Source organism: Apteryx rowi, unplaced genomic scaffold (genome assembly GCF_003343035.1).
Source record: "Apteryx rowi isolate R43461 unplaced genomic scaffold, aptRow1 scaffold_197, whole genome shotgun sequence".
Classification (NCBI taxonomy): Eukaryota; Metazoa; Chordata; class Aves; order Apterygiformes; family Apterygidae; genus Apteryx; species Apteryx rowi.
The window spans coordinates 503268-528489 of NW_020448274.1; the positions used below are offsets into that span (position 1 = coordinate 503268).

At 35.5% G+C, this 25222-nt stretch overlaps 1 protein-coding gene across 1 annotated transcript in view; it reads left to right on the forward strand.

The window, feature by feature from the left end:
• Positions 1 to 13606: 13606 nt before the first annotated feature.
• HCN1 (hyperpolarization activated cyclic nucleotide gated potassium channel 1) overlaps positions 13607 to 25222 on the forward strand; it is a 191062-nt gene continuing 179446 nt past the window's right edge. Inside the window, exon 1 of the mRNA XM_026062982.1 lies at positions 13607 to 14026. Coding sequence (XP_025918767.1) covers positions 13622 to 14026 — 405 coding nt within the window. The 5' untranslated portion in view covers positions 13607 to 13621. The remainder of the gene's footprint in view (positions 14027 to 25222) is intronic.

Consider the following 25222-nt stretch of genomic DNA (forward strand, 5'->3'; position numbering starts at 1 on the left):
CTGTCAGCAAATATCTGAAGTGTATGTTTTTATTTACCGATAGGTGTTTATTAAAATTAGAGCAGAATGTTAAATGTAATGATATGCCTTATATTACTTGGGTGTTGAAAAATTAAGTAGGACTTGTATGTGTATTTATGGAAGTGGTGAATTTATTATGATGGCTGATCTCTCTGAAACAAAAGAAAAATGCTGAAGACAATTTCAAAGTATTTAATGTTGAAAAGAATTAAATCTGGTACCTAATAATTGTCTTATTTTGTGTGCATTCTGGTAATGGGGTAACTATATAATCTACATCCACCTCAAAACATGTTATTTATATAGACATAAACTGAATACAACATAATTGATGACTAAATCCAGTTAAATGTCCTGGTTTTTACTGTGATATTTAAGGATATTGCCTATGAGGGTTTTTTTTTTCCTGCTCTTTTAAACTGAAGACGAGCTCATCTGTTCTTGTTTCCTAAAGGTGCATTTTCCTGTGGTCTGCCTATATGCTGTGCTTTGTCTTTTGCATGCAAGCTAATTTTCTTTTGGTGACAGATGATTCTCGCTAGAACAGGTCTTTGAAATATCCCATCAGTATACTGTCTGTCAATGATATTCAGTGATTTCTACTCATCTCCCCCCATTCCTGAGGACTATATTAACACTGCTTTATATGGCCATGGTTGTTTCTATCACTTCTAAGCTGCAGCCAACTTTTTACATCCTAGCAGGATAGACCAAACTTACCTTTTTGTAGAAAGGATGGATGAGCTGCATTTCCCCTCCCACACTACTTACTGTAACACAGCATAGTTCAGCCCTGTTTCAAGGGATGAGAGCGAACTTTATAGAACTGGAAAGGCCAATAGGGCCAGGAGGTGCAGTTAGTCTGCCTGAAATGGTAGCAGATGTTACTGCTGTGGCTACTGACTTGAAGCCTCTTTTGTGCCTTTTTTAAATCTAGTAATTCCATCATGTCATGAATTACAGCTCATCTTAACATTGAATGGATGTACCGGTTTTATGCCACTGGCAAAATTACTATATGGTGTAACTGATTTAAAAATAATATCACCTATGGGTTCTATGCATTTTCTGAATTAGTATATCAGAATAATTTGAATATGCTTCATGTTTCATGTCAGTCAGATCATATATTTTGATTTTGCGGTTTATAGATCAATATTTTTTCTAAGATTCTGATGATCGTTTTTCACCTTCACTTTCTTGTTTTTTTACACCAATTAATTATTAACATTCATTTGACTTTTCTAATTATTGTACATCTTTAGCTTAAATCTGTTTGAATGGTTCATAATTCTCTGTCTTCCAAAAATTAAACAAATATTTGGCTAAATTAATTTTCATCTTTTTGGGAGGATACTGGCTTGTGGCTAAAAACCTCTTTGCGGATCTCCAAAGTAAAATGTTTTGATTTGCTGGAAGACGGAAACCTATTTATTACATTTAGACAACCTCATTTTGAGAGAATATGAATGGAAGATAAAGACGGACATCTGGTGTTTTATCTGCTGTGGTAAAGGGAATAGCTTTTTTTGTGTTGGTTTATCAAAGCAATAATCATCTGTCTGTATGGTAGTAAATAGCTTTCTTGTTACTTTTTCCTGTTGTTTATGGTTAAGGTCATAGGTCCTTGACCAAAGTTTCTTCGAGTGCTTATTTTAGAGCAGCTTATCAGTGGCTACAATTATAGCCAGGTTCACTTGCAGGCAGACACTTTCCCTTGTCACCCTTAACCTGTGCTCTGTGTGGCTGATCCAGAGAACTAGCGCTGGAGCTGTGCAGTCATTAAGGAATATGGAATACTTGGTTTGAACTCTCAAAGATCGGAGAAGGAGAATTTTTGTACCAAGAGACTTCAAAGTCAATTGTGAAAAACAAAACACTCTACCAAAATATAAGTCTTGCTAGTGGAGAAGTGGATCATTAAATAATTCTCTTTTATATATTTTTTTCTCATAAATATTTATAGGTGAAGCAAGTAACAAAGCCTGTGGTTAAGTTTGAGCTAGTTTTCAGATCTTGATATCTTTATCAATCTTTTATTTTTCAGGCTGAAAACTGACGTGTTTCTTCACATTTCAAAAGTGATTTGCTCTCTTTTTTTATTAAAAAAAAAGCATATGTAAGGGAAAGTTTTATTTAATATACATATTTTGTATAACAACTTTACTTTAGATGGTTCTGTCCAAATGAAGATAGAATAGAAACTTACAAATTTACTTAAATTTTATATTGGTAGCAGGTATCTTCCAGTGGTTCAACAAAAATTTCATTTGACTAAATGAAAACAAAATAGTTAACAGATTTATCTCAAGCCCATAATCTGCCACAATCCACTAAGTACTTTCGATACATAGGTTTCTAAATGTAGTATAGATTATGTTTTTAGAAATGAATCGTGACCATACACTGCAGTGTTGCATATACCTGTAACAAACTGTAATAGAATCTAATTTTTAAATTGGAACTGTGCAAAGGATCTGCCTAGCGGTGCTTCTGTTGGCAAAGGTGTACGGGAAGGAGAGAAGGCAGGGCAGAGTTCTGCCTCCTTAAACATAACAGCTTTTATGTGATCTAAGAGAAGTGCCTGACCTGCAATTTATATCAGGTTTCGCAGATCAAAAAATGCCTAATAAATGTTGGGGGAGGGTTAGTTTTTTGTTTTTGTTTTTTTTTCAAGGCATTTGATTGTTTGCTTTTTTTAAGAACAGCCAAAGCTGTTCCATTGGAGAGAAAAAAAAAAAAAAAACCCTCTTGTTCCTTTTTATTGAATTAAATTGTAAAAGAGTTATTCAGGAAAGCATTTCATTGCACTAGCTACTGTGTCAGAGACAGATTCTATATCCCCAGAAACTTAGTTTACGTTCCAAACCTYCAGCCTTTGCTTCTTTCAAGTGCATTGCATGAGCTTTCTCTTGGGCCTGCCTGCATGGAGCTTGCTGGAGCGTTAGAAGGTAAATAGCCTGGAAAGAAGACAGCAGGAACAGAGGTAAAACTAACAAGGTCACCGTTACTTAGGCCAATAAGTACAACATCTCTGAGCATCATATATTCTCTTTCTTATTTGCTTAGTTTGCTTTTCTGGGTTTTCCTTTTTTTTAAACAAGTGAATATTGGGTCTAGCTATCACTGTTCTGCCTAGCTACATGATTAGTTGATTTGTTTTGGCAATGCAGGCAGAACGTTATGCCGTCAAAAGGATGGTAAATTGGAGTGTGTGCTATGTAAATTGGGAAAATTTAAAGAAATGTTAAAATTGTTAAGCAGAGGAAGCAGTTCTTCATTGCATCTGTTTAAATACTGTGTAAGGCAAACGGCTAGCATAGAGACCAGGATGCAAGTTGAATAATTAAAAAGGTGGGGATTTATGAATGTGATTAGAGTAAGGAAGAGAAACCTACAACAGCTGCTTTTCATTTATGGTATGGGCAGGCATCTTTAGTGTATAAAGTAAGAAATTTTGTTTTGAAAGATGATGGTGAAACTGAAAATTGAACTTCAAGGTTGAGTGTTTTTCTTCCTATCTGATCGTTAGTACAGAATTCTTAAGGAGTGTTGTCGTGTAATGGGTATCATAATAAATACACACGGGGAAACATTTGAAGTGACTTGTGGAAGACTGCGTCTGTCATTTCTTAAGATATTTTGTGTGGTATACGTTGTATTTTCAATCAATGGATGTTTTATAGATATTAAATGAATTTATTTATATTAACTGAAATTAGTACAATTTTCAGCTCAAATATTTAAGCACGTACACTAATCTTGCCTTTCAGCCATCAGATCAGAAAGCAAAACCATTCAGCCCAGGTGTTGAAAATGCAGATTCATTTCCATCCTCTGCCGGAGAGGATTTGAACCTCTGCATTCACTTTGCACAGCGCTTCTGGCATTGATACTTTCAATATCACCTCTCAGAGTTGTTCTGCTTTAACAGAGCAAAAAATTGAGAAGAACTCTCTAGTCCAATGGTTAACTTACTCATTCAGGAAGAAGATTGTGGTTTCTGCTGTAGTGTGCATTTGTTTAAGCAAAGGAGAACATGTCAACAGAGTACCTCACTTCAGGAGATACCCTGTGCCTTGGAGCTTATGAATTTTGTGCTCAACTGGCCACAGATAGATGAGGGAAAGTGATACATATTTCTTGGACTTTGGTCGGTGTTCCAGGTATTGAGCTATTTTGCGAAAGGGGGATGCATGTGGCATTACGTCAATGGCTTCTTATCTAGCTCTCTTGTGAATTTGATCTTTTCTTTTCCTTTGCTTTTCTAAAAAGTGTCTGAAATATATTTTAATCCCTTTTTATCCAAGTAAAAGTAAAAACAAACAAAACCATTATTTTGATTTGATCATAACCAATTCTTCATTTTTGCAAGTTATTTTCACAAGCACAAGAGTTCTTAATATATCACTAAAATGATACTTTATTTTAAAATATTTTAATCAGATTTAGTTTCCTTTTGAAACAAATGGTTTACTGCAACCTATAATCCATGGATTATAATAAAACGATCTGCTGATTCTTAAAACAACACTTTCACTTATTTTAAAGGAGGAGTAGACAATATTGTTCCATTCTCGACAATTACATTCCTGTTTGAAGAAACAGGGGCTTTGGAGTCAAAGGTCAGCCACAAATAGTTATAATATGGAATAATAATTGAACTTGATGTATATATGTGATCTTGATTACTTATACTCATGTTAGAATTTTGCACATCTGAGTAGATATGTAAGCGGTGTATAAATAATCAGTCATGTATATTTTTCTTCGCTCATGATGTAGGACTAAACAAAAGCCGTCTTCATATGTAATCCGTCAATTTGTTCCATACCCACTGTTTTTTTTTCTCCTTCCCCCTATCTCTATGGTGTTTTTCCCTTCAAAATATCTGAAAACTTCTTCATTTTTTAGTTTAAACATAGTGTGTTAATTCATGTCTAACTGTATGCCCAGTCTTACGTGCAATGATCTTTTTTTCAAGAAATGATGTACCATATTTTACCAACCGAAAATTCATGTTTGAGGTTGCTTGTCAGTTCCTGCTGCATCTATACAGTTATATGCATGGAGACAGTTTTTCACTTCCAAGTAGCAGAATTAAATTGTTAGTAGTAGCAGGTACGTGAAATCCCAGAAATCTTGGTGGCTGATGTGAACTAAGTTGAGGATCTTAGTCTTTTTTCTTACTGTGAGAAGCATTCGCGTCACAAAACTCATTTTACAACTTGTTTGGTGGTCACAGGCCCTTCTCCCCACCAGTCCCTGTGACTGAGATGTTACTGAGGAGTGTCTTCCCCTGTCATCCCCTCTCTTGTCTCTGGGGATAAACAGAGAACATTGACTTTCCCCCATCAGCAGAAACTTTAAAGATTACACTGATAATTGGGGGATTGAATCAGTTAAAAAATCTATTAAAGAACAATACTAACTTCTGTTATTCTGAGGTAAACCAGTGAGTTAACATATTAATATTAATTGTCATGTTAGCCATAGGGCTATTGCAGATTTCTGCCATTTTGTGGAAATTCTTAAGGTACAAAAAACCACCCCCAAAACTCAGTCTTTTTTTTTTTTTTTTTTTTTTTTTTTTGAGGGAGTCTGGGTTAAATTACAAATTACCTTCCTTTTCACAGGATATTTTGTTGGCATGGGTTGCAGAAGATTTCTCCCGACTTAAGTCTCTCAATTTCTACTTAATATAGAGGCATCCTAAATATGATGTTCCTAGACAGTACTTCAAGAATTTTGCAGTGATTTTAATTTTAAATTAATGCATGTGTTCCAACATGAGAAATCACAGTATTTTGCAGTTGAGATATTTTTAGATCTCTGTCTCTTTCAAGCTGTTTCTGATGCCTGTAAATTGGTCATTTCTAAATTGAGAATATGAATGCTTTTTTACAAGTGTTCTACTACAAAAGTTTGCTCTCACTTAAAGAATAAGTATACTGGCAAGTCATGTTTGGTTTAAGGGTTTTTAATATGAAATTGAAACAAATCACAAGACATTGCCTCATATTGAGAGGTTGTAGTTGAACAATTTGAGAAGATGGGATAAACTTCAAGGAGAGGCATTGCTAGTGCTGTGAGGCGTGCTGATGCAGAAGCAATTTTGACAATCTGAAATATTTTTATTTTGATCAGAATACAGGTCAGCATAGACAGCTTTTTCCAGCATAAAACCCATTTGTGTGTTCTCACTGTTCCTCAATGGTTTTTCCTAGTCAGTAGCTACCTGGCCAGGAGCACTACCCTGTATTTTGCTGAGGAATGGGGCTAGAGGAAGAAGGAACTGTGTGAAAACTGGGGAATTCCCGAGTAGTATCAGAACTGCGCTGAGAATAATTCACTATTCTTGCCCAAGGTTAAGTGGAAGTCGGGCTTTAATTTTTCTACTGTAGTTTAATAAGTTTCTCTGGGTGAAAAGCAACTGCAAACATCAGATGTATTCTAGCACTGATGGAAGGGGATTATTGGCTAAAACCAAAGAAAGGCATATTATTAAATAGTAATGGCCTGCTGCATAATTTTCTCTTTGTTCTCTCCATCCTCCCTTCCCATATGCAGTGAGGGCAATATTAATCCTCTGCCTTTTATTTTTCCACCTCAGGAATCTAAGACTTAATTTTTTAATATGTGTAAAATACCTTAAAAACTTTGGACAGAAGGTATTGCATGAGTACAAAAAATGACAAGTCTTTTGGTGAAACATGCACTGGTTGAATATTAGTAGAATTTACTGAAAAATACATATGGATCAGTTAATTTTAAAGTCAGTTTCTATGGGCAATACTATGATTTTCTGTTCTAGTAATCAAAAAAAAAAAATCACACACACACAAAAAAAACAAACTATGAAGCATTCACCCTTTAAACCTTGTTGTGGCCCTAACCAAATTCTACAACCAAAGCCTTTTGAAAGTAGTAAATTACTGTTCACTGGCTTCTCTGGGCTCTGAGCAGGTGTCCCTGAGCACTGCCTTCATCTAGTCATCTGCCTTGTGCATATAATCACAACAGAGCAAAACATTACAAATCTCCACCGCTAAGTATTGAACAAAAACCTCTGTGTTTTGTCATCAGTTAAAGCTCATGGGGGGAAAAAAATCTGAAATTATAAAACTTGCTAATTTTTACAGATAAAATTTCTACAGCTATTGTTTAGATACAACATATAGCTATATAAAAAAAGAGGAGTCAGCATTGCAGAACTTCATTAGTCTCTCTTTGAATCCTTTTCTGATAGCGGGTAGGAAGTAGCATCAATATTTAAAAAATATCAGCAACACATGTAAGTTGGATCTCTAGGCATATATTACTAACCTTGAAGCAAAGGACTTCAATATTGGTCTAAAATCATATGAAGATTTCTGGTGATCCAAAAACTTCATTATTATTTTTAATTGCTTTTAGTCTTAATCAGAATGAAACGATTAGTCTGGAAGATTCCCAGGTCCAGCACTGCTTGTAATTCCTGCAGTGAAACTGAGTCTTCAGAACTTTAGCCTCTGCTTCATCCCAGACTCACTAGCCTCAGGCAGGTAGAGAAAGGCTTTCTGTTTTTTCAGCAGGCTCCGTATCTAATTCAGTGAAAATTCATGGAACTTGATTTGTTTCAAATTAAAAAAGAAATAGCAAATGTTGATAAAACGTTTTCATCTGAGAAAGTGTCAGATACTTCTGCTTAGTCTCAGTGATGTTTCTGCAGTTCGAACTCAACACTTGAAGCTGATGAGATGCTATTAGAAGGGTCATTCTTAAAGCTATTAGTACTCTACTGTACTGTGTACTTTAACACCAATAGGAGTAAGCCATGAAAAGAACTCCATTTCAGCCTTCCAGGTTTCCTCATTTGTATTTACTTAGCAGAAGTTAAAAACTGTCAGAGTAGAAATAGAAGGGAATAAAGAATATAAATCAAGTTTCAGGAGAATTCAGGAGAATCTTTAAAAAAAATAAACCTTTTACCTTCCTAAAGCTTTGCAAAATTAAGTATATTCAGATGAGGGAAAAGTTTTATCCATATAGAAGGACAACACAACAATAACCGTAGAAATAACCTGTTTGGTAGCCCAAAACTAGCAAATGTGAAGAACAGTGACATTTCACCAGTTATTTTAGTGCATATGTATTAAAGTCATCATAGAGCTAGATTAAGGAAATTTTAAAATTTGGAAGCTTTCAAATCAGAATATTGCAGCATTTTATATCGTCTTTCACATTATAGATCCAGAGGTCAGAACTCATAAATCATATACACAGAGATATCTCTAAGGCAAAATCATGGAAGCACTGCACCGTGTACTTGCAAAATTTAAACAGGATTTGTTGCATAGAGGATGTTGAATGTAATATTTCTGAGCAAAATATAGGTAATTTAATATTTCATTTAAATGCCTTTTTCCCAGAAGTAGTATGTTTTCCTCTGGGTAGCAGGAAGCAAACATGAAAATCCTTTCAAGAGTGTGTGCGTGCGTGTGGGGGGGTGGGGAGAGGGAAGGAGAGAGAAAGAAAGAGAGAAAGAAAATGAAAACGCATAGCTGGTCAGAAGGGAATGTCCTCACATTTGGGTTGATTGTGATGTGATTGCATGGCTGTGATTCAGAAAGTTTTCAAGCACAGACACCTGTGCAACCAGGGGAAAAACTGGGGTCCCTAAAGGAAAACCTCCCCTCCCTTCCAACACATGTCAGTGATTATGTGCAAGTTACAGATGTTTTCAGGCATGTCTCACTCTCTGTTATAAAAGAATAACATTAATAGAGGTGCACAGCAAGAAGGTGGCATCTCTTATGAAAATCAAATTCTGACATGGATAATATCAAGTTTAGTGCTTGTTACAGTATGCTGCGATAAAGTTTTAAATTACTGTTGTTTCTAGCAAGATTGTTTTATTCTGTATAGGACATTGATTTCTCTGTTAGCTGAATTGATGATCCATGAAGGAAAAGAAATAAAGCTGTGTTTGAAGGTGAGAGAAAATGTCAGAGTATTCATTTCACTGAACCAGTGAAAGTAGCCAGGTAAGAGATTTAACTAAAGAGGAGGCAGGTTTTCCATGGAAAAGGTGAGAGAATTTTCTACAATTATTGCTTCTCTGAATGAACAGAGTAAAATCATCTCAGATTAATTGCATTTGGTTTGAAGGATGTTTTTCAAGTAGTTTGAATTAACACCTTTTCTAAGGCCTTCTCCTTTATAAGATGGTTGATGAATATATGTGACTGAATTCTACCAAGATCAAGAAAATCTTTTTTCTTTTTAAGAGCAAAACATAACAGTAAAACTTGGGGAAATTTAAAGAACTGTGATCTTAAGCAAAGCCCTGTAGCCTCAAGTCCCACAAGCAACCTTAGTGAGAGATGCACTTCACTCTGCTGGTGTGATTGGTGAGACCATTGACTTCTGCTAGATCTCTCTGGACATGCCATAAGAATAATCATATATCAAAAAAAACAACGATTCAAGGATATGGTGACTACTTCCCCATGCATACTGTGTCAGTGGACAGCAACCAGGAAATAATAAAAAAAGCAAATACAAATGACTTTTTACACTGTTGTATATACAGTGAATTAGACAGCAGATTAACAGATTTAGAGTTGGAATTTCCTTCTTTAAAAACCACTTCTCTCAGTGTTGGATGTATAAGGTAGAAAATAAAATGCTCCTTAGAATTTATAGTGGCTTACATTATTAAGCTTGGTACAAACATGAACTCATTAGTACTAGATAGTTCTTTATCGCTACTTGGGTAGGCACTCATTTTAAACAGACTGTCCATCCTATCTAGGATAGCGTCGGGAACAAATAAACTACCAAAACTTCAGTATGTTCCCGAGGTGTGAAAAGCACTGTTGTCAGTAAATTTTGAAAGCATAATAGATATGAGTGAAAAGATCGGTGTAAGAGGACTATGAATCAAAATACTTTTATTTGAAAATGTCAGTGTAATAATTAGTGTGATCTTTTTATTTTTATGTAAAATGATTCTTTAGAATATACAAAAAAAAGTTTCTTAAAGCTGTCTTTGAAAACCTTTTTCAATACTTTTTAGACTTGATTTCACCTGGAGATGTTAGAATTGTCATTTAGAAGCATTTAAAAATTTTCAATAATACTAATTCAATGCAGATTACTGTGTTGACTTCTTTTATTTTACTTAGCACAGCAACCAATAGTAGCAGTACTGATTTAACTTCAGAGGAACCATAAGCTCTTGAGCTGTTTACTAAGTGGAGAAAAATGATGGAGTTAGTTCTTCCTTCTCATTCTAAGCTCTGAAAAATATTTGCACCCCCAGGTTCTTAATTTTTGCATCATTCCCTACAAGTCTGTGTCATGGGCCTGTCTCTTTCTTGCTTAATGTCAGCATTTTATAATACTTACAAAAAGTTGGAACTTTGAGATTCTAAGTTTTAAATTTACAATCATCCTCATTTAAACAAAAATAGAAAAAATAATCAGTGCTAAAATAGTTTGAAAGAAAGGGCTACCTCTGTGTCTCAATAGCAGCTCATTGCACCACTGAACTCTCAGTTACATGAATAGGAGGATGTTCTGAACAAATAGGCAGGGAACGCATTGTATTACTTTCTCTGCACAGGTCACCAAAGGGCAATACAGGGAGTTGCATCTAGTTTTTCTCACCTGAAAGAAAAATATCATATAACATGGGCAACAGAATGGCATTTGGAAACATTTTTCTRAAGGAAAAGTAATGATTAATTTTTAAATGAAAAATGAATCGTAATGCAGTAAGACCTTTTCTTACTAACTAATCAGATTTTACTATATTTTGGACTAAAATATAAATACAAAACTGATACAATCTCATAGTCCTTTCAGTGTTATTTCATTACTGAAGCCCTAACTTTAATATAACTTGCACTGACGTTCAACATCAGGAAGTGCAGTGTGTTTTGCATAATCACAGTACATAATGATCCTTTAAATATTGGGTTATCATAGGATAAAATCACCTGGTTTGGTATTATATTTTATTTTGGTTGAGTGGTTGTTTTTTGTTTGACTTTGGTTAGCCTTAGTAACATAACTACTCTCTGTGCTGGTTAAACTTAAAGGTCAATCTGAAATTAAGCAACTTTGATTAGGAGTGAGCCACAGAAGAATGTACTTATCTCTTGTGATTATTATGCTAGTTCTTTTCCATTCATTTTCAGTGTTCCTTGGAGAAGTGTATTCTCCCAAATCAGGTTGATGAAATATTTTGGTTCATAGCATTGTAAAAGTGTTTGTGGTAATTGTAACTATAGATCATCATAGCAGTGATACATGAATACAGCTGTTCCTCCTGTATGGTAATTCTAGATTATTGAAAAGGAATCTGCTAAAGCAATAAGCCTATTGAATGAATTAAATAAATGACAAGAGAAATTTGGAAATTTTTGCCAGGTTACAGTTATGGTGATAATTAAAAATACATACAGTCTAGATAAAACTCTGAATATTTATAGCAATTAGTCTTCACATTTATAGTAAGACTGAACATGTGTAAGACAGAAATTGCATTGCTTGAGCTACACAAGGAAGTACTTGTAAAGTCTTCTATGAATATTAGTTAAATGTACTTTGCTATCTACTCTTTCAAGTAATAGTAAAGCCTCATTAGATTTACCTGGGAGTAAAGAATTTTAAAACTGAGAATTCTAATGCCACTTTCAATCCTATGTACTCTTGTTTTAGTGTTTTACAGTTACAGTTAATTATTTTATCTTCTCAGGTCAGCAGTCTCTAAACTGAGAAATTTTTCAGGAATAAACTTGAAACAAATGGAAGCTGTAAACCTGGACTGTTTGAAGAATATAACATGCAGTCTGTGGAATATAATATAACCCATATGCCGTGTACAAGTTGAGTGGCTCGTGAAACTAAACTGGGGTTCTGAAACTTTCTGAGGCCAATTGAAATATATTCATCTCTCAGTATTTCTTGCTGATCGCCACGGACGTTTATCAAGATGGGGTGGCTGTGGCATGCCAGGAGGCTCGCACTGGTGTGGTGGAAGTTGGCTGAAAGTTGGTGCTGGAGCACCGTGCTGGTGGCACATTTGCTGCCAGGGCTCCGCTACGATCAGGAGCTGGAGCAGTCGCATCTTTGTGAAGCCCTTCCTGCCTCTGGACTTCTAGAAGGGGCAGTGAGTCCACAGCGAACAGTTGTTGATTGGCTTCTGTGCCTTCCTAGATCAAGTTTAGCTGAACAAATCATGTTGCCCTGCTTACCTTGAGTGCTGAGCGTGCGTAGTTCTCATGATATCTCTGTTAGTGAATACAATCTCAGTGTTTTTTATGGGGTTGTTCAAGAAACACAAGAAAGGGAAACTTTGCCCAGAAATTTATTAAAAGTCATAGAATTTTAAGTTGGAAGGAGCTGCTGGAGGCCACCCAGTCCTACCACCTGCTCAGCACAGGACTACAAAGTTAGACCAGTTCTCAAACAGAACAAGAGGTCATCCTTTGGGTTTGTGTTTTCTAAGGTTTCCTTTGAGTTCTTTTATTAAACAACAATAACTTTCCATGATAATTTATCATTTAGGAATTATCATCATTCATTAAAATCTATGTACATTACCATCTCCTTGAAATCTTTCATCACAATAGATCTATACTGTATATAATAGGCAGCCTTACTCACTATTTCTATAGTAGATACTAAGGATGTGAGTCTGGCTCTTTACCATCTGTACCAAGCTCTGTTGTCAGCAGGGTTTGAAGAGGAGCCTTTAGATCCTTCTGAAACAAAACAGTGAAATACAGTATCCATTTCTTACTGTGAAAGTTACAACTATTATTATTCAGACCTCTTAGTTCCAAAAGAAGACAGGCTATCAGGTTGTAAAAATGCATGAAAGTTCAATTCAGGTTGTAAAAGTGGGGGAGGTTTTGATATTATCTAATTTTTGCTTCTATTTTTTGCTTCAGTGCTTTTTTCCCTTCCTATAATTTTATTCCATCACTGTAATGGTATGAGTACATTTGCAAAGAGGTACTTACATTTAATATGTTATCTGTTAGATATTTGGGTTTCCATTTGGATAGAAGCCATGAAAGAAAAATTTAATCACATTGCTAAAGCACTTGTGATTGGCACTAAGCATCAATTTTACTTATATAAACATGGTAATAGGTTTTGACAGGAGTTTGGAGAAGGCTACTGAATGCCACACATGCACCTTTCAGATATGCCATTGAGTGATAAGCCACGGTACTGACTTTATCCTAGATGCATATCCTTGAGAAGTAAGGCATATAATGAAATGTTTAAATTACTTTGTCTTCTCTGCTGACTATGAATGTATCAAATGAGTTAAAGAGTTTTCTTAGCGTTAACAAAATATATCAGCATCCTCATATATCTTGTACCTCTCTACAACAGCATAGTATAACTACTAATCTGGTATGCATCTTAAGGCAAAACTGGCCCTGCGTTACAATATTGTAGTTAACTTGTATAGAACCAAAAAGGTGCTTGAGGTGAAGTTGATGGAGAGATAGACACCATTTTTCTAAGCAAGTTATACTGCATTACACCAACCATTCTGTTTCTTCCATTTCTTAGGTTTTACTGGGACTTAATCATGCTCATAATGATGGTTGGAAACCTTGTCATTATACCAGTTGGAATCACATTCTTCACAGAACAAACAACAACACCATGGATTATTTTCAATGTGGCATCAGACACTGTTTTTCTATTGGACTTGATCATGAATTTTAGAACTGGGACTGTTAATGAAGACAGCTCTGAAATAATACTGGACCCTAAAGTCATTAAGATGAATTACTTGAAAAGCTGGTTTGTGGTTGACTTCATCTCATCAATACCAGTGGATTATATCTTTCTCATTGTAGAAAAAGGAATGGATTCAGAGGTTTACAAGACAGCAAGAGCACTTCGTATCGTGAGATTTACCAAAATCCTCAGCTTGTTACGTTTATTACGACTTTCAAGACTGATTAGATACATACACCAGTGGGAAGAGGTAAGATATACATGTTTGTTTTTACTCACTAAGATCTTATTCCTCTAGGTATATTAGTTAGGTCTCTCTGAAGAGCTCCACAGAACCAGTATGGGATCAAGGGTTTTTACTCACTAGTTGTTGTAGTTACACATAGGTGCTAGTGGAAAAGCCTTTTCTGAAGAAAGCACAGAGGAGTTACCAATTCAGTCTGTTAACCACAGAGACTGAAAATATGTTTGGCACCATAAGTACAAAGAGCATGAGCTCATACTGAGAATCAGTTAGAAATTTTAGGAACTAGCTAAAGCTGCCTGTAAATTCAGTGAATAGCACTTAGAATTGTGAATTAAATACTTTTGTAATCCAAGAGAACTTAAAATGCATGTTCATATTTTTCTATTACAGAAGAAATTAAATCCATTTATAATTGAGTAGATTTCCTAGAACGCTCATTGTCTGAAGGCTTGTATGTAGGCTGAATATATTGAATACCTACATTCTTTAAGAAAAAAAAAAAAATGAAGTTCAAATTTTGAGTCATTTCCTTCTAAACTGTCAACTCCACTATTTCCAGACATGCCCTTATGCTGCCTGCCAACTTGGCATGGTGACATTTCCAGGAAATTATGGCATTCCCTAATTTGGCATACTTAGGGCTAGGAAGTGTTTGAAACTTTGGCACATATCACCATGATTCAGTCATTTCATTTCTTGCCTGCCCCATTCCTGTAGTTCTAAATATCATAATATGTTTTAAAAGGAAGTGCTAAAATACAAGAAAAATAACTGCTGTTTTTTAAGCCTTTCATGCAGCCAAGTGTACTGAGAATTATTTTGTGAAGCATTTTCACTGAAAGACAGCATTAAAAATAGACTCGCATAAATTTACTTACTTATTTTAATTTTTTTTAATTAAATGAATATTGAAAGATTACTTGGTATCCTTTCTGGTGATTTTCTGCTGGTTACGTCCCTTTCAAAGCATTACATTCCCTTTAACAGAAACATAAATGCTAAGCTTTCTCACAAATGAAGTCAGATTATATTAAAAAAGGCCTGATCCTGGATAATACTAAGTATCAGACTTCTAATAATTTCTTTTTTAAAGCTGCATATAAATTAAACATTTCTTTTGTAATTTGTCTAGTAAATTTATAGCTGTTTATCAAAAACCTCCTGGAATCAGTCATTATTTTTATTATTATTTTTTGTAAATTCTACGTCTTTTTGCCTCCTGTAGTGCAGTGTAGCTATATTTTTGACACAGAAATAGAGCACAGCAGTTTTGTATGCAGTTTAACTAAGGCAAATGATTAGGAACATCTTGCAGTTCTACCATAAAGCTGTGCTTTTGTCTSCTCTGTGCTTTACAGAGAGACAACCTTCTGAAATGCATTCAATGACATTATTTTCCGGCAGCTTGAGTTAATGGCTTGCCACGATAAAACTCAGCTAAGCAGTGAAATGAATACAGATCTTTTTTTTCCCCGTTGCCTCTGTTGTCAAAGATAAATCAAGTATTCTAAGTCAAGAATAGTTGAATCTAGCACTAAATGGGACTAGAAGCAACCAGAAGATCTAATCCAAACAAGTAATGTAATCTGTAGCTAATGGCTGCTGCTTTCTACCAGAACAAAGAAGATTTCTCTGGGCCGTCTGCTTACAATTTTGCGTCCGATTGCACTAATAAAACTTGAAGTATTTGTTCAATGATACTTTCTTTGCCAAGTATTAAAAAATAAGTTGAGTTCATGATTTTAGATTTGATAACATGTTGTTCTCCCTGGATATTCTCAGGAAGGTAAAAGAGGATCTGAAGTAGTACTATTCCTTTTTTGTTGTTGAACCTCTAATAAAGCAACCATAAGCTTGTTGGCTCCTTTTAAAAAGGAGTTCTGATGACTTTGGGAACATGCAAGTACAGTGCTAAATATGGAGACTAAGTCAGAATTTGATAAATCCCCAAATGAAATGCATGCGACAGTCATCTCTAGCTCCTTTGAAATGTCAGAAATAAAGGCAGTCCTATGGGTTTTCATATTTGGCTTTTGTTATCACAGTAGTATTATTTTGAATGTAGGGTGTGAAAGTGTTCTGCATGGCGATCCGTTTCAGCTTCTGAGAAATGTTATGTTATAGCACTGTAATGTTTTAAAATAACAAAACCAGGTAGGGATGAACTTCGCTGGATTAGAAAACAGTAGTTGGATTGTCCCAAGGTGATAGTCAGTGAAACCTTTGCTGATGATGCTAATTTTTTCTGTAGTGTGGGTGTTTGTACATGCACAACGGAGAGCAACTGTTAACTAACTTGATGGCACAAAACTGAACCCTGTTTATCTGTGTGTGGCTAAAAGGATTTAGGACTTTTTGCATATGGATCTTACTTGTGGCTTTTAAATGTAATGCAGATTAGTCTGAAATACTACATATTTGGATCCAGAATAATGAGCATTACGTCAAAAATATTGAGAGAACGATCAGCAAACTCATCATTCTTTATAAATTGCCAAGAGGATACTTCCTGAAAAACTGGCTAATGAACGAACAAGGTTGTTTAATATAGCTCTTATCCCACGGAGGTGTTTTTATGTCCTTAAACAGAAAAGACAGGTTGAAATTGTTTTGGCTTTTCCTTTCTTAGTCTCATGTTTCCTGAACTTTAAGATGAGTGGGCAATAATTTTAAGGCTTTTTATATAATATTTTTGAAACATAGTTCCTTTTCTTTATTTATTTCCACATCATTTCAATCAGTTAAACCAGTATCAAGCTGCTAACAGTCTTATACAGTAGTATTGGGGTAAATAATGTATGTATTTCAGAAGCTTTCTCTTTAACAATTACAAGGGAACAGAGCTGAAGCCTGTGGTGCAAGATATATATAGATAGATGAAATCTGACTGATATATTCATATCAGTCTGAKGTTAATAGTTTATTCAAACAAATGACAGTGGAAATGAGAAGATTCATTTAAACAAAGATACAGATGATATTTTTGCAGGAATTCATTTACTGAATTTCCAAATTCACATTATCCTCAATTTATTTTTTTCTACAATGTCTAATATGCCAGTCTTTTATCAAACCAGATATCAAGAAATAGATGAAATACTTTATTTAAATAAACTTATATAATTTAATATGCAAGTAAAGTTAGCTATTTAAATTGCTGATTGCAGAAATTATATTTTAGCAATAGCTTCTTACAGGGGGGTTGTTTTTTGTTAGGATAGTTTCCTGAAAAAGATATTAAATAGAAAGTACTGGTCTACTTATTACTTACTGCAACTTTATTACGTTCAAAGAATCCAATATGAGAGAACTTGTACTGTTTGTCTGACATGATCAGGAAGTGAAGATGCAGAGAACAGGCCAGTGAATAACTTAAAACCAACCCAGTAGAACAAAATATATTTGCTTTAAATATAATAATAATGGAATGCTGAATGATCTAAATCTCAGTGTTTTTTTGTAAAATGCTTCTAAGAGAGATTGTGACTGCTTAAGCTGCTGACCCCTGAACATTTTACATAGGCTTGCATGCAACTAGTTAGTTATTCCTAGTAGTTGCCTATGCTTTTAGGCAGCTAAACAATAAAAAATAAAAGATATGAATAATGAAGAAAAAATATATTGTTATAATGAACTTGTTTACATTTTAAAATAATTTTTCATTTTTTTCCTTTGAATTTCAATTAAGAGATCTCAAATTGTGTGCCATTTTTGCTTTACATTTACTTGCAATATAAATTTATTGATTCTTTGAAATTGCAACATTTTTCAAAAGCTGCTTAAAAAATAGAATTTGGCTTTGCTTAAAACTGTTATAATCACAGGACAAGAGGGAGTAGATGCATAAATAAATAAAACCTGTACTCCTAAAACTGTACCCTAAATCTTAGCAATTCTGAGATGCCTGATAATTTAGAATTGGAACAGATTTTAAACTGACTTATTGCAAGAGGTGCAAAGAAGGTTATGTTTTGTACAATATGCAATGATTGCAAATTCCAGCCATATCTTATTTTGGTTCGACTTGTACTGAAAACTGGTTTTCACTTTACCTAACCTTTTTAAGGTTAATGAGCCTACCTTGTTGTCCCTTCTAGCCATTGCTAACCCTCAAGTGGTTAATGAAACGTTCCCAGAATTTCTGAGCATATCACACGAAGGTGTCTTAGTCTTCTTTTACTGTTTTGTTCCTAATCATTGCAACAATACTGATCCAGCAAAACTCCTGAGCACAAGCTTGCTTGAATGCTAAGTCATACTGAAGTGCTTAAAAATTAAGCAAGTACATAAGGGCATTACCAAATCAGATGCTGTATTAACAATTTCATCTATTGCTTATGGGAGATATTATCCAACCATAATTATCAGAGATCACCACTAGGTGTCCTCTCTTTTTGTACCTGTTCTACTTATTGCTAACAATACATATTATTTATATGCTGAATTATTAATTTCTGCCTAAATAAAAATATTGTTAAAGAATGCTTGTGTTACCCGGATAACAGAAGACTTTTACTTCAGTAGCATGCTGTCTCTGTGGTATGTGTACAGATGATTTGCCCCCTATACAAATCAAACCACTTTTTCTGCTCATCATCCTGTAGTCTGTTGAGAAGTCAGGATTTTGTGTCTTTCCTTTGGATCATTGATTGAAGAATTGTGTGGGAAGGGAGAGAGAATAAGTTAGGTGGGTGCTTGGCAAAGATGGATAAAATCATATATCTTTACCAAAGAGGTTATTTATTTTATATTACCTAAATATAGCTATGTCTACAAGACATGAGTTTTTCCTTTTAATGACTGAATTATACAGCTTTTTTTATTTTTTAATTAACAGTGCCATGGAAATGGGAGGTGACATAGTAGTTTCATTCTTTTCACTCAGTTTAAATTTCTGTCCTCCAAAGATATACTTTCAAATATATTCCCTAGATTTCTTTAAGTTGTGTATATTAGTGAAGTACTGAAAATAAGAGTATTAGTACAGGTTGATTTTTTTTTTTAATAAATTAGCTTAAAGTAGGACATATATTTTTATTGTCTATTATAGATGCATCAATCAAATAAGTTGCCCATCTCATGGGGAATGGGGAGAGGAAATGTGATTAAACATTTCCAAAGGGAAAGAAGACCTAGGAGAGTCTCTTACAAAGCCTGTAACAAGGTCTCCATTTGATATCTTCTGCCCTCCTACCATTGAGAGGTCTGAAGTAGGAAAAAATTGCTATTTCCAGCCAATTTCTACAGGAAGGAAACAAGAAATCAACAGAAGCTTTCCCTTCTTTTAGAGAGACGTGCTTGGAAAATGCATTATGTATAAATTAGTGAATTTACTGAAGTAGTGAATTTGTGAGGTGGTGTGGATCAGTGAGGAAAATCAAAACCCTGAGTTGTTTGGCTTTTATTTTATTGCATTTTATTTTTTAGAAGTTTTTCTGAACAGGACTAAGTAAATATACAAACCATGGTGAGTTAGTCGAGTTGTTTAGTGTGTGGATCCTTGTTTCCATATCTGAGTCTTATACAGTTGACTGACAATTTGTGCTGTGCTGCATCTCTGATATCTGCAGTGTTTGGATGTGGCTTTTTCCTTACTCTGAAGTAAGGATGAAGCTGTTGGCACAAGGGCTTGGCACATGCTGACTAGCTCCACCTCTTGTGTGAATTGGAGGAAAAAAACATGCTATTTGCTTGCAATTTGAAGTATAAAATCTGAAATTGCTCCTTGCTCAATGTATCTATAGTAGAAGATCTCTCACTTCATCACTGAGGCCCATTCCTATTACATGGCTGCTTTTAGCCATTCTGGGTTACGTGGTCTCATAGAGAGACCTCCACTTTTGAGAAGGGAAACATTTAAGAGGCTTATCATTGGTTTTCAGCCCAAGGCCATACTGCCCTGAAGTAGGTTTATATTCTCCTATTATGTGACATCAACCAGTGTTTTACCTTTGGTTTTTGTTTTTTTTTGCAAGCCAAGAGTAATTTATTGGTCTGTTAAAAATCAGTACAATCTGTAGTGTGTAGACTGGGGAAAGCACTCAGAATAACTGATAAACTATTTTAGTTTACTTGCTTTGAAGAATTTTCCTATTTTGGATGTGATGTTTTATACAGCCTCAAAATCCACTTTTTACCCCTGCATTTGACTGGAAGGTTTCAGTCTTTCTGTTTGGATGTGAACTAGTGCATGGCAGTCAATCAGGACTGAGCTATTAGAGTGTTTCTACTTCAAGCTATACAAGCTGATCATTTAGAAATGTCAAACAGCATGTAGCACAGGATTGCTTAGCTTAGTTCCCCAGAGGGCACACGTTCCTTCTGTGCCTGCGAGTTGCACTTGCCGTCAGTTCATTACTGGGTACCATTCACAGTGTTGGTATTCCTCTGTAATTTGATTGGGATGTTGGCTAATGGATAGTCTGTCTCTATGACAGCAACTGAGAGCAAGGTATTTTATCTACAAACTCTGATCCTATAAAGCTGTAACCCTGACTACTAGCCCTTTTCCTCTCTCCACTCAAAATTAGAGAGACTGATTTTTTTTTCATTTTTTTTTTATGCCAGGTGTGTGACTAAGAGTTGATGCTCTATTTTGATAGTCTATTTCTAGTTTACTAAATATAATTTGCTTATGATTTTAAATGGCACATATGTATAGAACTGAAATGATATAAAAGATACGTTATACAAATTCCAATATAAGGTATTATAAGAGCAAAAATCAGTCTCAAGATATATAGATATGCAAGTATCAGTGTTATTAAATAATATTTTTTCTTGTCATGTGATTTACAAGCCTTTTCTATGCTTTTTGCTAAACAGAGCACCTAATACAGTCTTTACTAAATTGATAGTGCTCCAAATTGGAAATTATAATGGATCTCGTTTCCCACAAACCTTTGCATTTATATGGAACCATCCATATTTTAACATTAGATGGGTAGATTCTGCTCACAGTTATGGCAGTGATTTCTTATTCAAATCAGTGAAAATTATGTATTTGAAAAGAGCACGTATCATTGGATACATTCTAAAACCATGAATATCACTGGTGTAGATGATGCAGCACATTTTGCTGTGAAGGTTTTGTTTGTTCATTCTATTAAATCCTGAATAACAGCAGGAAAATATACATAACTAACAGAGATAATTAGAAAGCATTATCATCCATGTTTTCCTAATAATAGAATACTAACTGCCAAAAAAGTACAGCAAATTTGTGGTGCAGGCAATTACTGAAATGCAAGCAAGGTTTAATATGCTGTTTTTTCAATTTCTTACTTTATGATCTAAGCACAATCACTTTCATGGAAAGAATAATCCTTTTCCCTACACAGAATAACTAGTAAGTGTTATGAGTGGTTTCTTGCTTAATCTTTTCACCTCCTTTTTAAGACTGTGCAAGCTGAGCTTTCATGTGTGCATACACCAGAGAGTGTGGTGGTGATGTTTCCCATAGCACATGAACCGTGTAGACCATGGCCAAAGATAAATTTGCCTGAACTCAAATGCTGGAAGGTAATATTTCCTTCTTTATGCGTGTGTTTGTATGTCATGTATAGTAACGGACCTGTTGTTGGTTGTCTTGGGTTTGCTACTTCGTGTCACGAAGATAATGTCTTCACCCCTGCAAGTAGCATTTCTTGGTGATTCCAGTCAATGAGTTTTGAAAATGATAGAACTGTGTCAGCCTGTCTTTTACATTGAAATGTAACACAGTTGGTTTTTTTTTTTTTTAAGAACTTTTTATAGTCTAATTTGTTGTTCATTAATTTTTGAGCCTTTCTGCATATCATTCCTGTTTTGCACATGCTAGAACTTGTATCTGTTATTCCTGGCAGCAGATTCGGAAGAGTGGGAACTCTCCCAGCTTAAGCTTTTAATACAGGTAAAAAGCTTCCTTGGCTGTGCTTTCAGGGAGCTTTTATGGGACTCGCTGAACATTGTATTAAAAACACATATAGAAGAATGATTTTCATTAAGAGTTACGTTATTAAGTGCTCAGTTTACTGAGTTACATACAAAATGAACTGTGAATTTCTAGCTTAAGGAAGGGGAGACTTATAAAGTGGAAATTTTATTAGACAGTAGTGTTTTAAAACAACATATATTATTATAGTACTTCTAAATTCAAGAGTTGAAAAATGCATGAAAATGGCTTTTTATTAGACTTAGGGGCTTTGAGTCTTTAGGGTTTATGCTTGTAAACATTTTGTCTGTAGTTAAGAAGCCTGGAAACTCACAAACAGAACAGAGCATCAAACTGCTTGAATTCCTTGAGCAGTTTTAGCCGGTGATGACAGCAATGCCTAAAGCTTTCTCTTTCCTTGTTACTTGCTTTGATGTAGGCCCATCACAAGCCTGGCAGGCCGCCGTTTTCCTCTGCGTCACTGACTCTCTCGTTGCACAAGGGCACCTGCCCGTACGAAACGAGGCAATGTGCTGGCAGGCCCTAGTGTCCGACTGGGAATACCTTTGTTACGGGATCAAAGCGAGCGTCTGCTGGCATGCGACAAGGCATGCCGTCATGGGGTGTGTCACCGAACCTCCAGGCGCATGGTGGCCACCAACCGTGCCTAGGTGTAGGCCTGCTGCGTGCCTGGTTTGCAGGCCGAGGGCTGGCAGGGTAATGGCACGCGGGATACACCCCGCGCCCAGCGCGAGGCGGCAGGGGACGCCGTCCGGCTCTCCCACGAGGCAGAGCTGCTGGCTGCCCGCCGGGTCGTCCTGCTCCCAGCCTAGAGCTGAACTGTCAGAAAAGGTGGCTGCAGGAAAGGAGTTGTTTGGGCAGGCCCAGGTCTGGTTTGTGGTTCATGGTTCGGGCAGGGCGATACCAGCGTTCCTTGTCGTAGTAAGCGTGTTTGTCTGTGTGTGTATGTATGTGTGTGTGTGTATATTATATATGTGTGTGTATATATATGTATACACACACACGTGTTTGTGTGTATGTATATATATAATATGTGTATATATATACATATACACAAATATGTGTATATGTGTCTGTATATGTGTGTGTGTGTATGTATATAAGTAAACACACACAAATATACGCACGCATGCCCGCATATATATATTTATATTCATGTGCTCCCTTTGGCTCTCTGCAGTGATGAGGCAGAATGGGAACCTGCAAATTGGGTTTTCCAGCAGTTTTCAGTGTATTTTAAGAAGAACAACAATTTTAGGGTTTGTTTTTTGGAGACTAAACACAATCCATTCATGTATCTCTCCATTTTAATCTTCGTATTAATTGTGACCAGTTCAGAATAACTGTTTTCACTTCTGAATTATTCAGCATCAGTAACTTGGCTAAAAGATATCCTCTGCTTGTCATGGATGGCTTGTTAAAATCTTTCTCCTCTGTTTTTGTTTGCATAATGCCAATTCTGGATAGATTTTTGCATGTAAAGAAGTCAGTTGAATAAACACCTTAGATTTGAGCTCAGATTTTTCTACATCTTCATATTCTCTTTATGTAGCGGCCAGGACAAGTCATCTTTAGATATCATCAGGGATACATTGTGGCCATTAAATAGCATCTTAAATAGACTTACTTTTTAAATTAGGTTTTGGAAGACAATCTTGTAGTTGAGTACCTAGATTACTTGGTAAAATATGCCCAGATATCAGTTAAAATGGGAGATATGTAATCCATTCAAAAATATCTAATACTTTTTTTTTTTAAGAAAACAATAAGATGTCCTTATAGGTCATCATTACTAAATGAAAGTGGAGGGACAAATTATACAGGAAAAATAAGTCACAACAGCGTATGGTAGAAGCTTGGTGTGAACAATTTTAACTTTTCCCTAATGTTCTCCTGCAATAAGCATTTCATTTTTTTAAATCAAGTAATCATGTATTGAAGGGGAAAAGGTAATTAATTAGATTTCAAGTTAATACAATTTTATGTTCTGCCTTGAAGAGAAAGTTGTCACTTGCCATGTACAGCTTTTCTAATAAAAAAAATCAATATACTCCTCCCTCTTTATCGTCTGCAGAGAACAGTGTGCTGGTGAAACTGCAGGTTTGAATTAAGGTATATGGATTTCATGGGAGAGAATAGCCTCAGTTATTTCAGAAAGGTTTGAGAAGTAGAAAAGTGATGCATCTAGAGAACTTGTGCTGTGCTATGCTGGAAAGACCATCTGTGCACTATTGCCTTTATTTATTCTCTCAGTCTGTCATGTTTCTTATCTGAGGGCATTTTATCAAATAAGACCAGGACTGAAATGATGCAGAATTCACTGCGTGTCAACAGGCTGAGGATCATTTTCTGATTATGATAGAATTTGACTGGCTTCTAATATAATAAAAAGCCTGGGACACTACTTGTTTAAATAAGTTTCTGTTATTGCTGCCAATTAGGACAATGGAATAGTGGTTTAATACCTGATTAGGAACAAGGGTCTGTTTTACAAGGATAAAATGGTCTGAATTAACCATTTATGGCATGAGATGCAACTGTATAAACCTACTCAGAGACTGCTGAGGAACGTGTGGAAAGGCAGTGTAGAAATGTCTTTTCCAACTGCAAATTATATTTAATAAGTTATTTCTAACCTGAATCTTAGGGACTTTATTTCAGCTAAGCATGATATTATTCCACATGAGTAATACATAATTTAAATATAGTTGTGACCTGAGAAAAATGGGAAAAATACCTGGTACAGAGAGCTCTGTGCCCCTTTGCTTCCAAGGAGAAATTAAGGGTTTGACCGTACTATTTATGCTCCTCACCAAACTCCACTGAGAACATGCTCTCTTTCTCACTATTTTCATCTTCCTTAACCCAGTCGTGTGCTGTGCCATAGTCTTCCCATGCTACTAGGCTCAGCGCGTTTTCCTCTTTATTACTTATCCTCAAAATAGTTCTTTTTTCCAGCCTCTTTGCTTTCAGAACCAAGGGAAACAAGCCTATATCTGCTTACCTGGAAATGGTGGCTTGTAATTGAACTGTGTTTCTCTGCAGTGAACGTTGCAACTCGTGTTACTGATCTGACAAGAACTGCTGTCATGCAGTGCATCTGTATCACTTCAGTCCTGCTTTTGTGGGATGAAATGTCTTATGATGTGGAACTTTGTAGATTCCACTGTGCATCCAGACGGGTGATACTGGGTGAGTAGTTGTGACACCAAAGCCTTTATAACAGATACATGGGAGAAACCATCTGGAAGAAGGTGAAAGCAGAT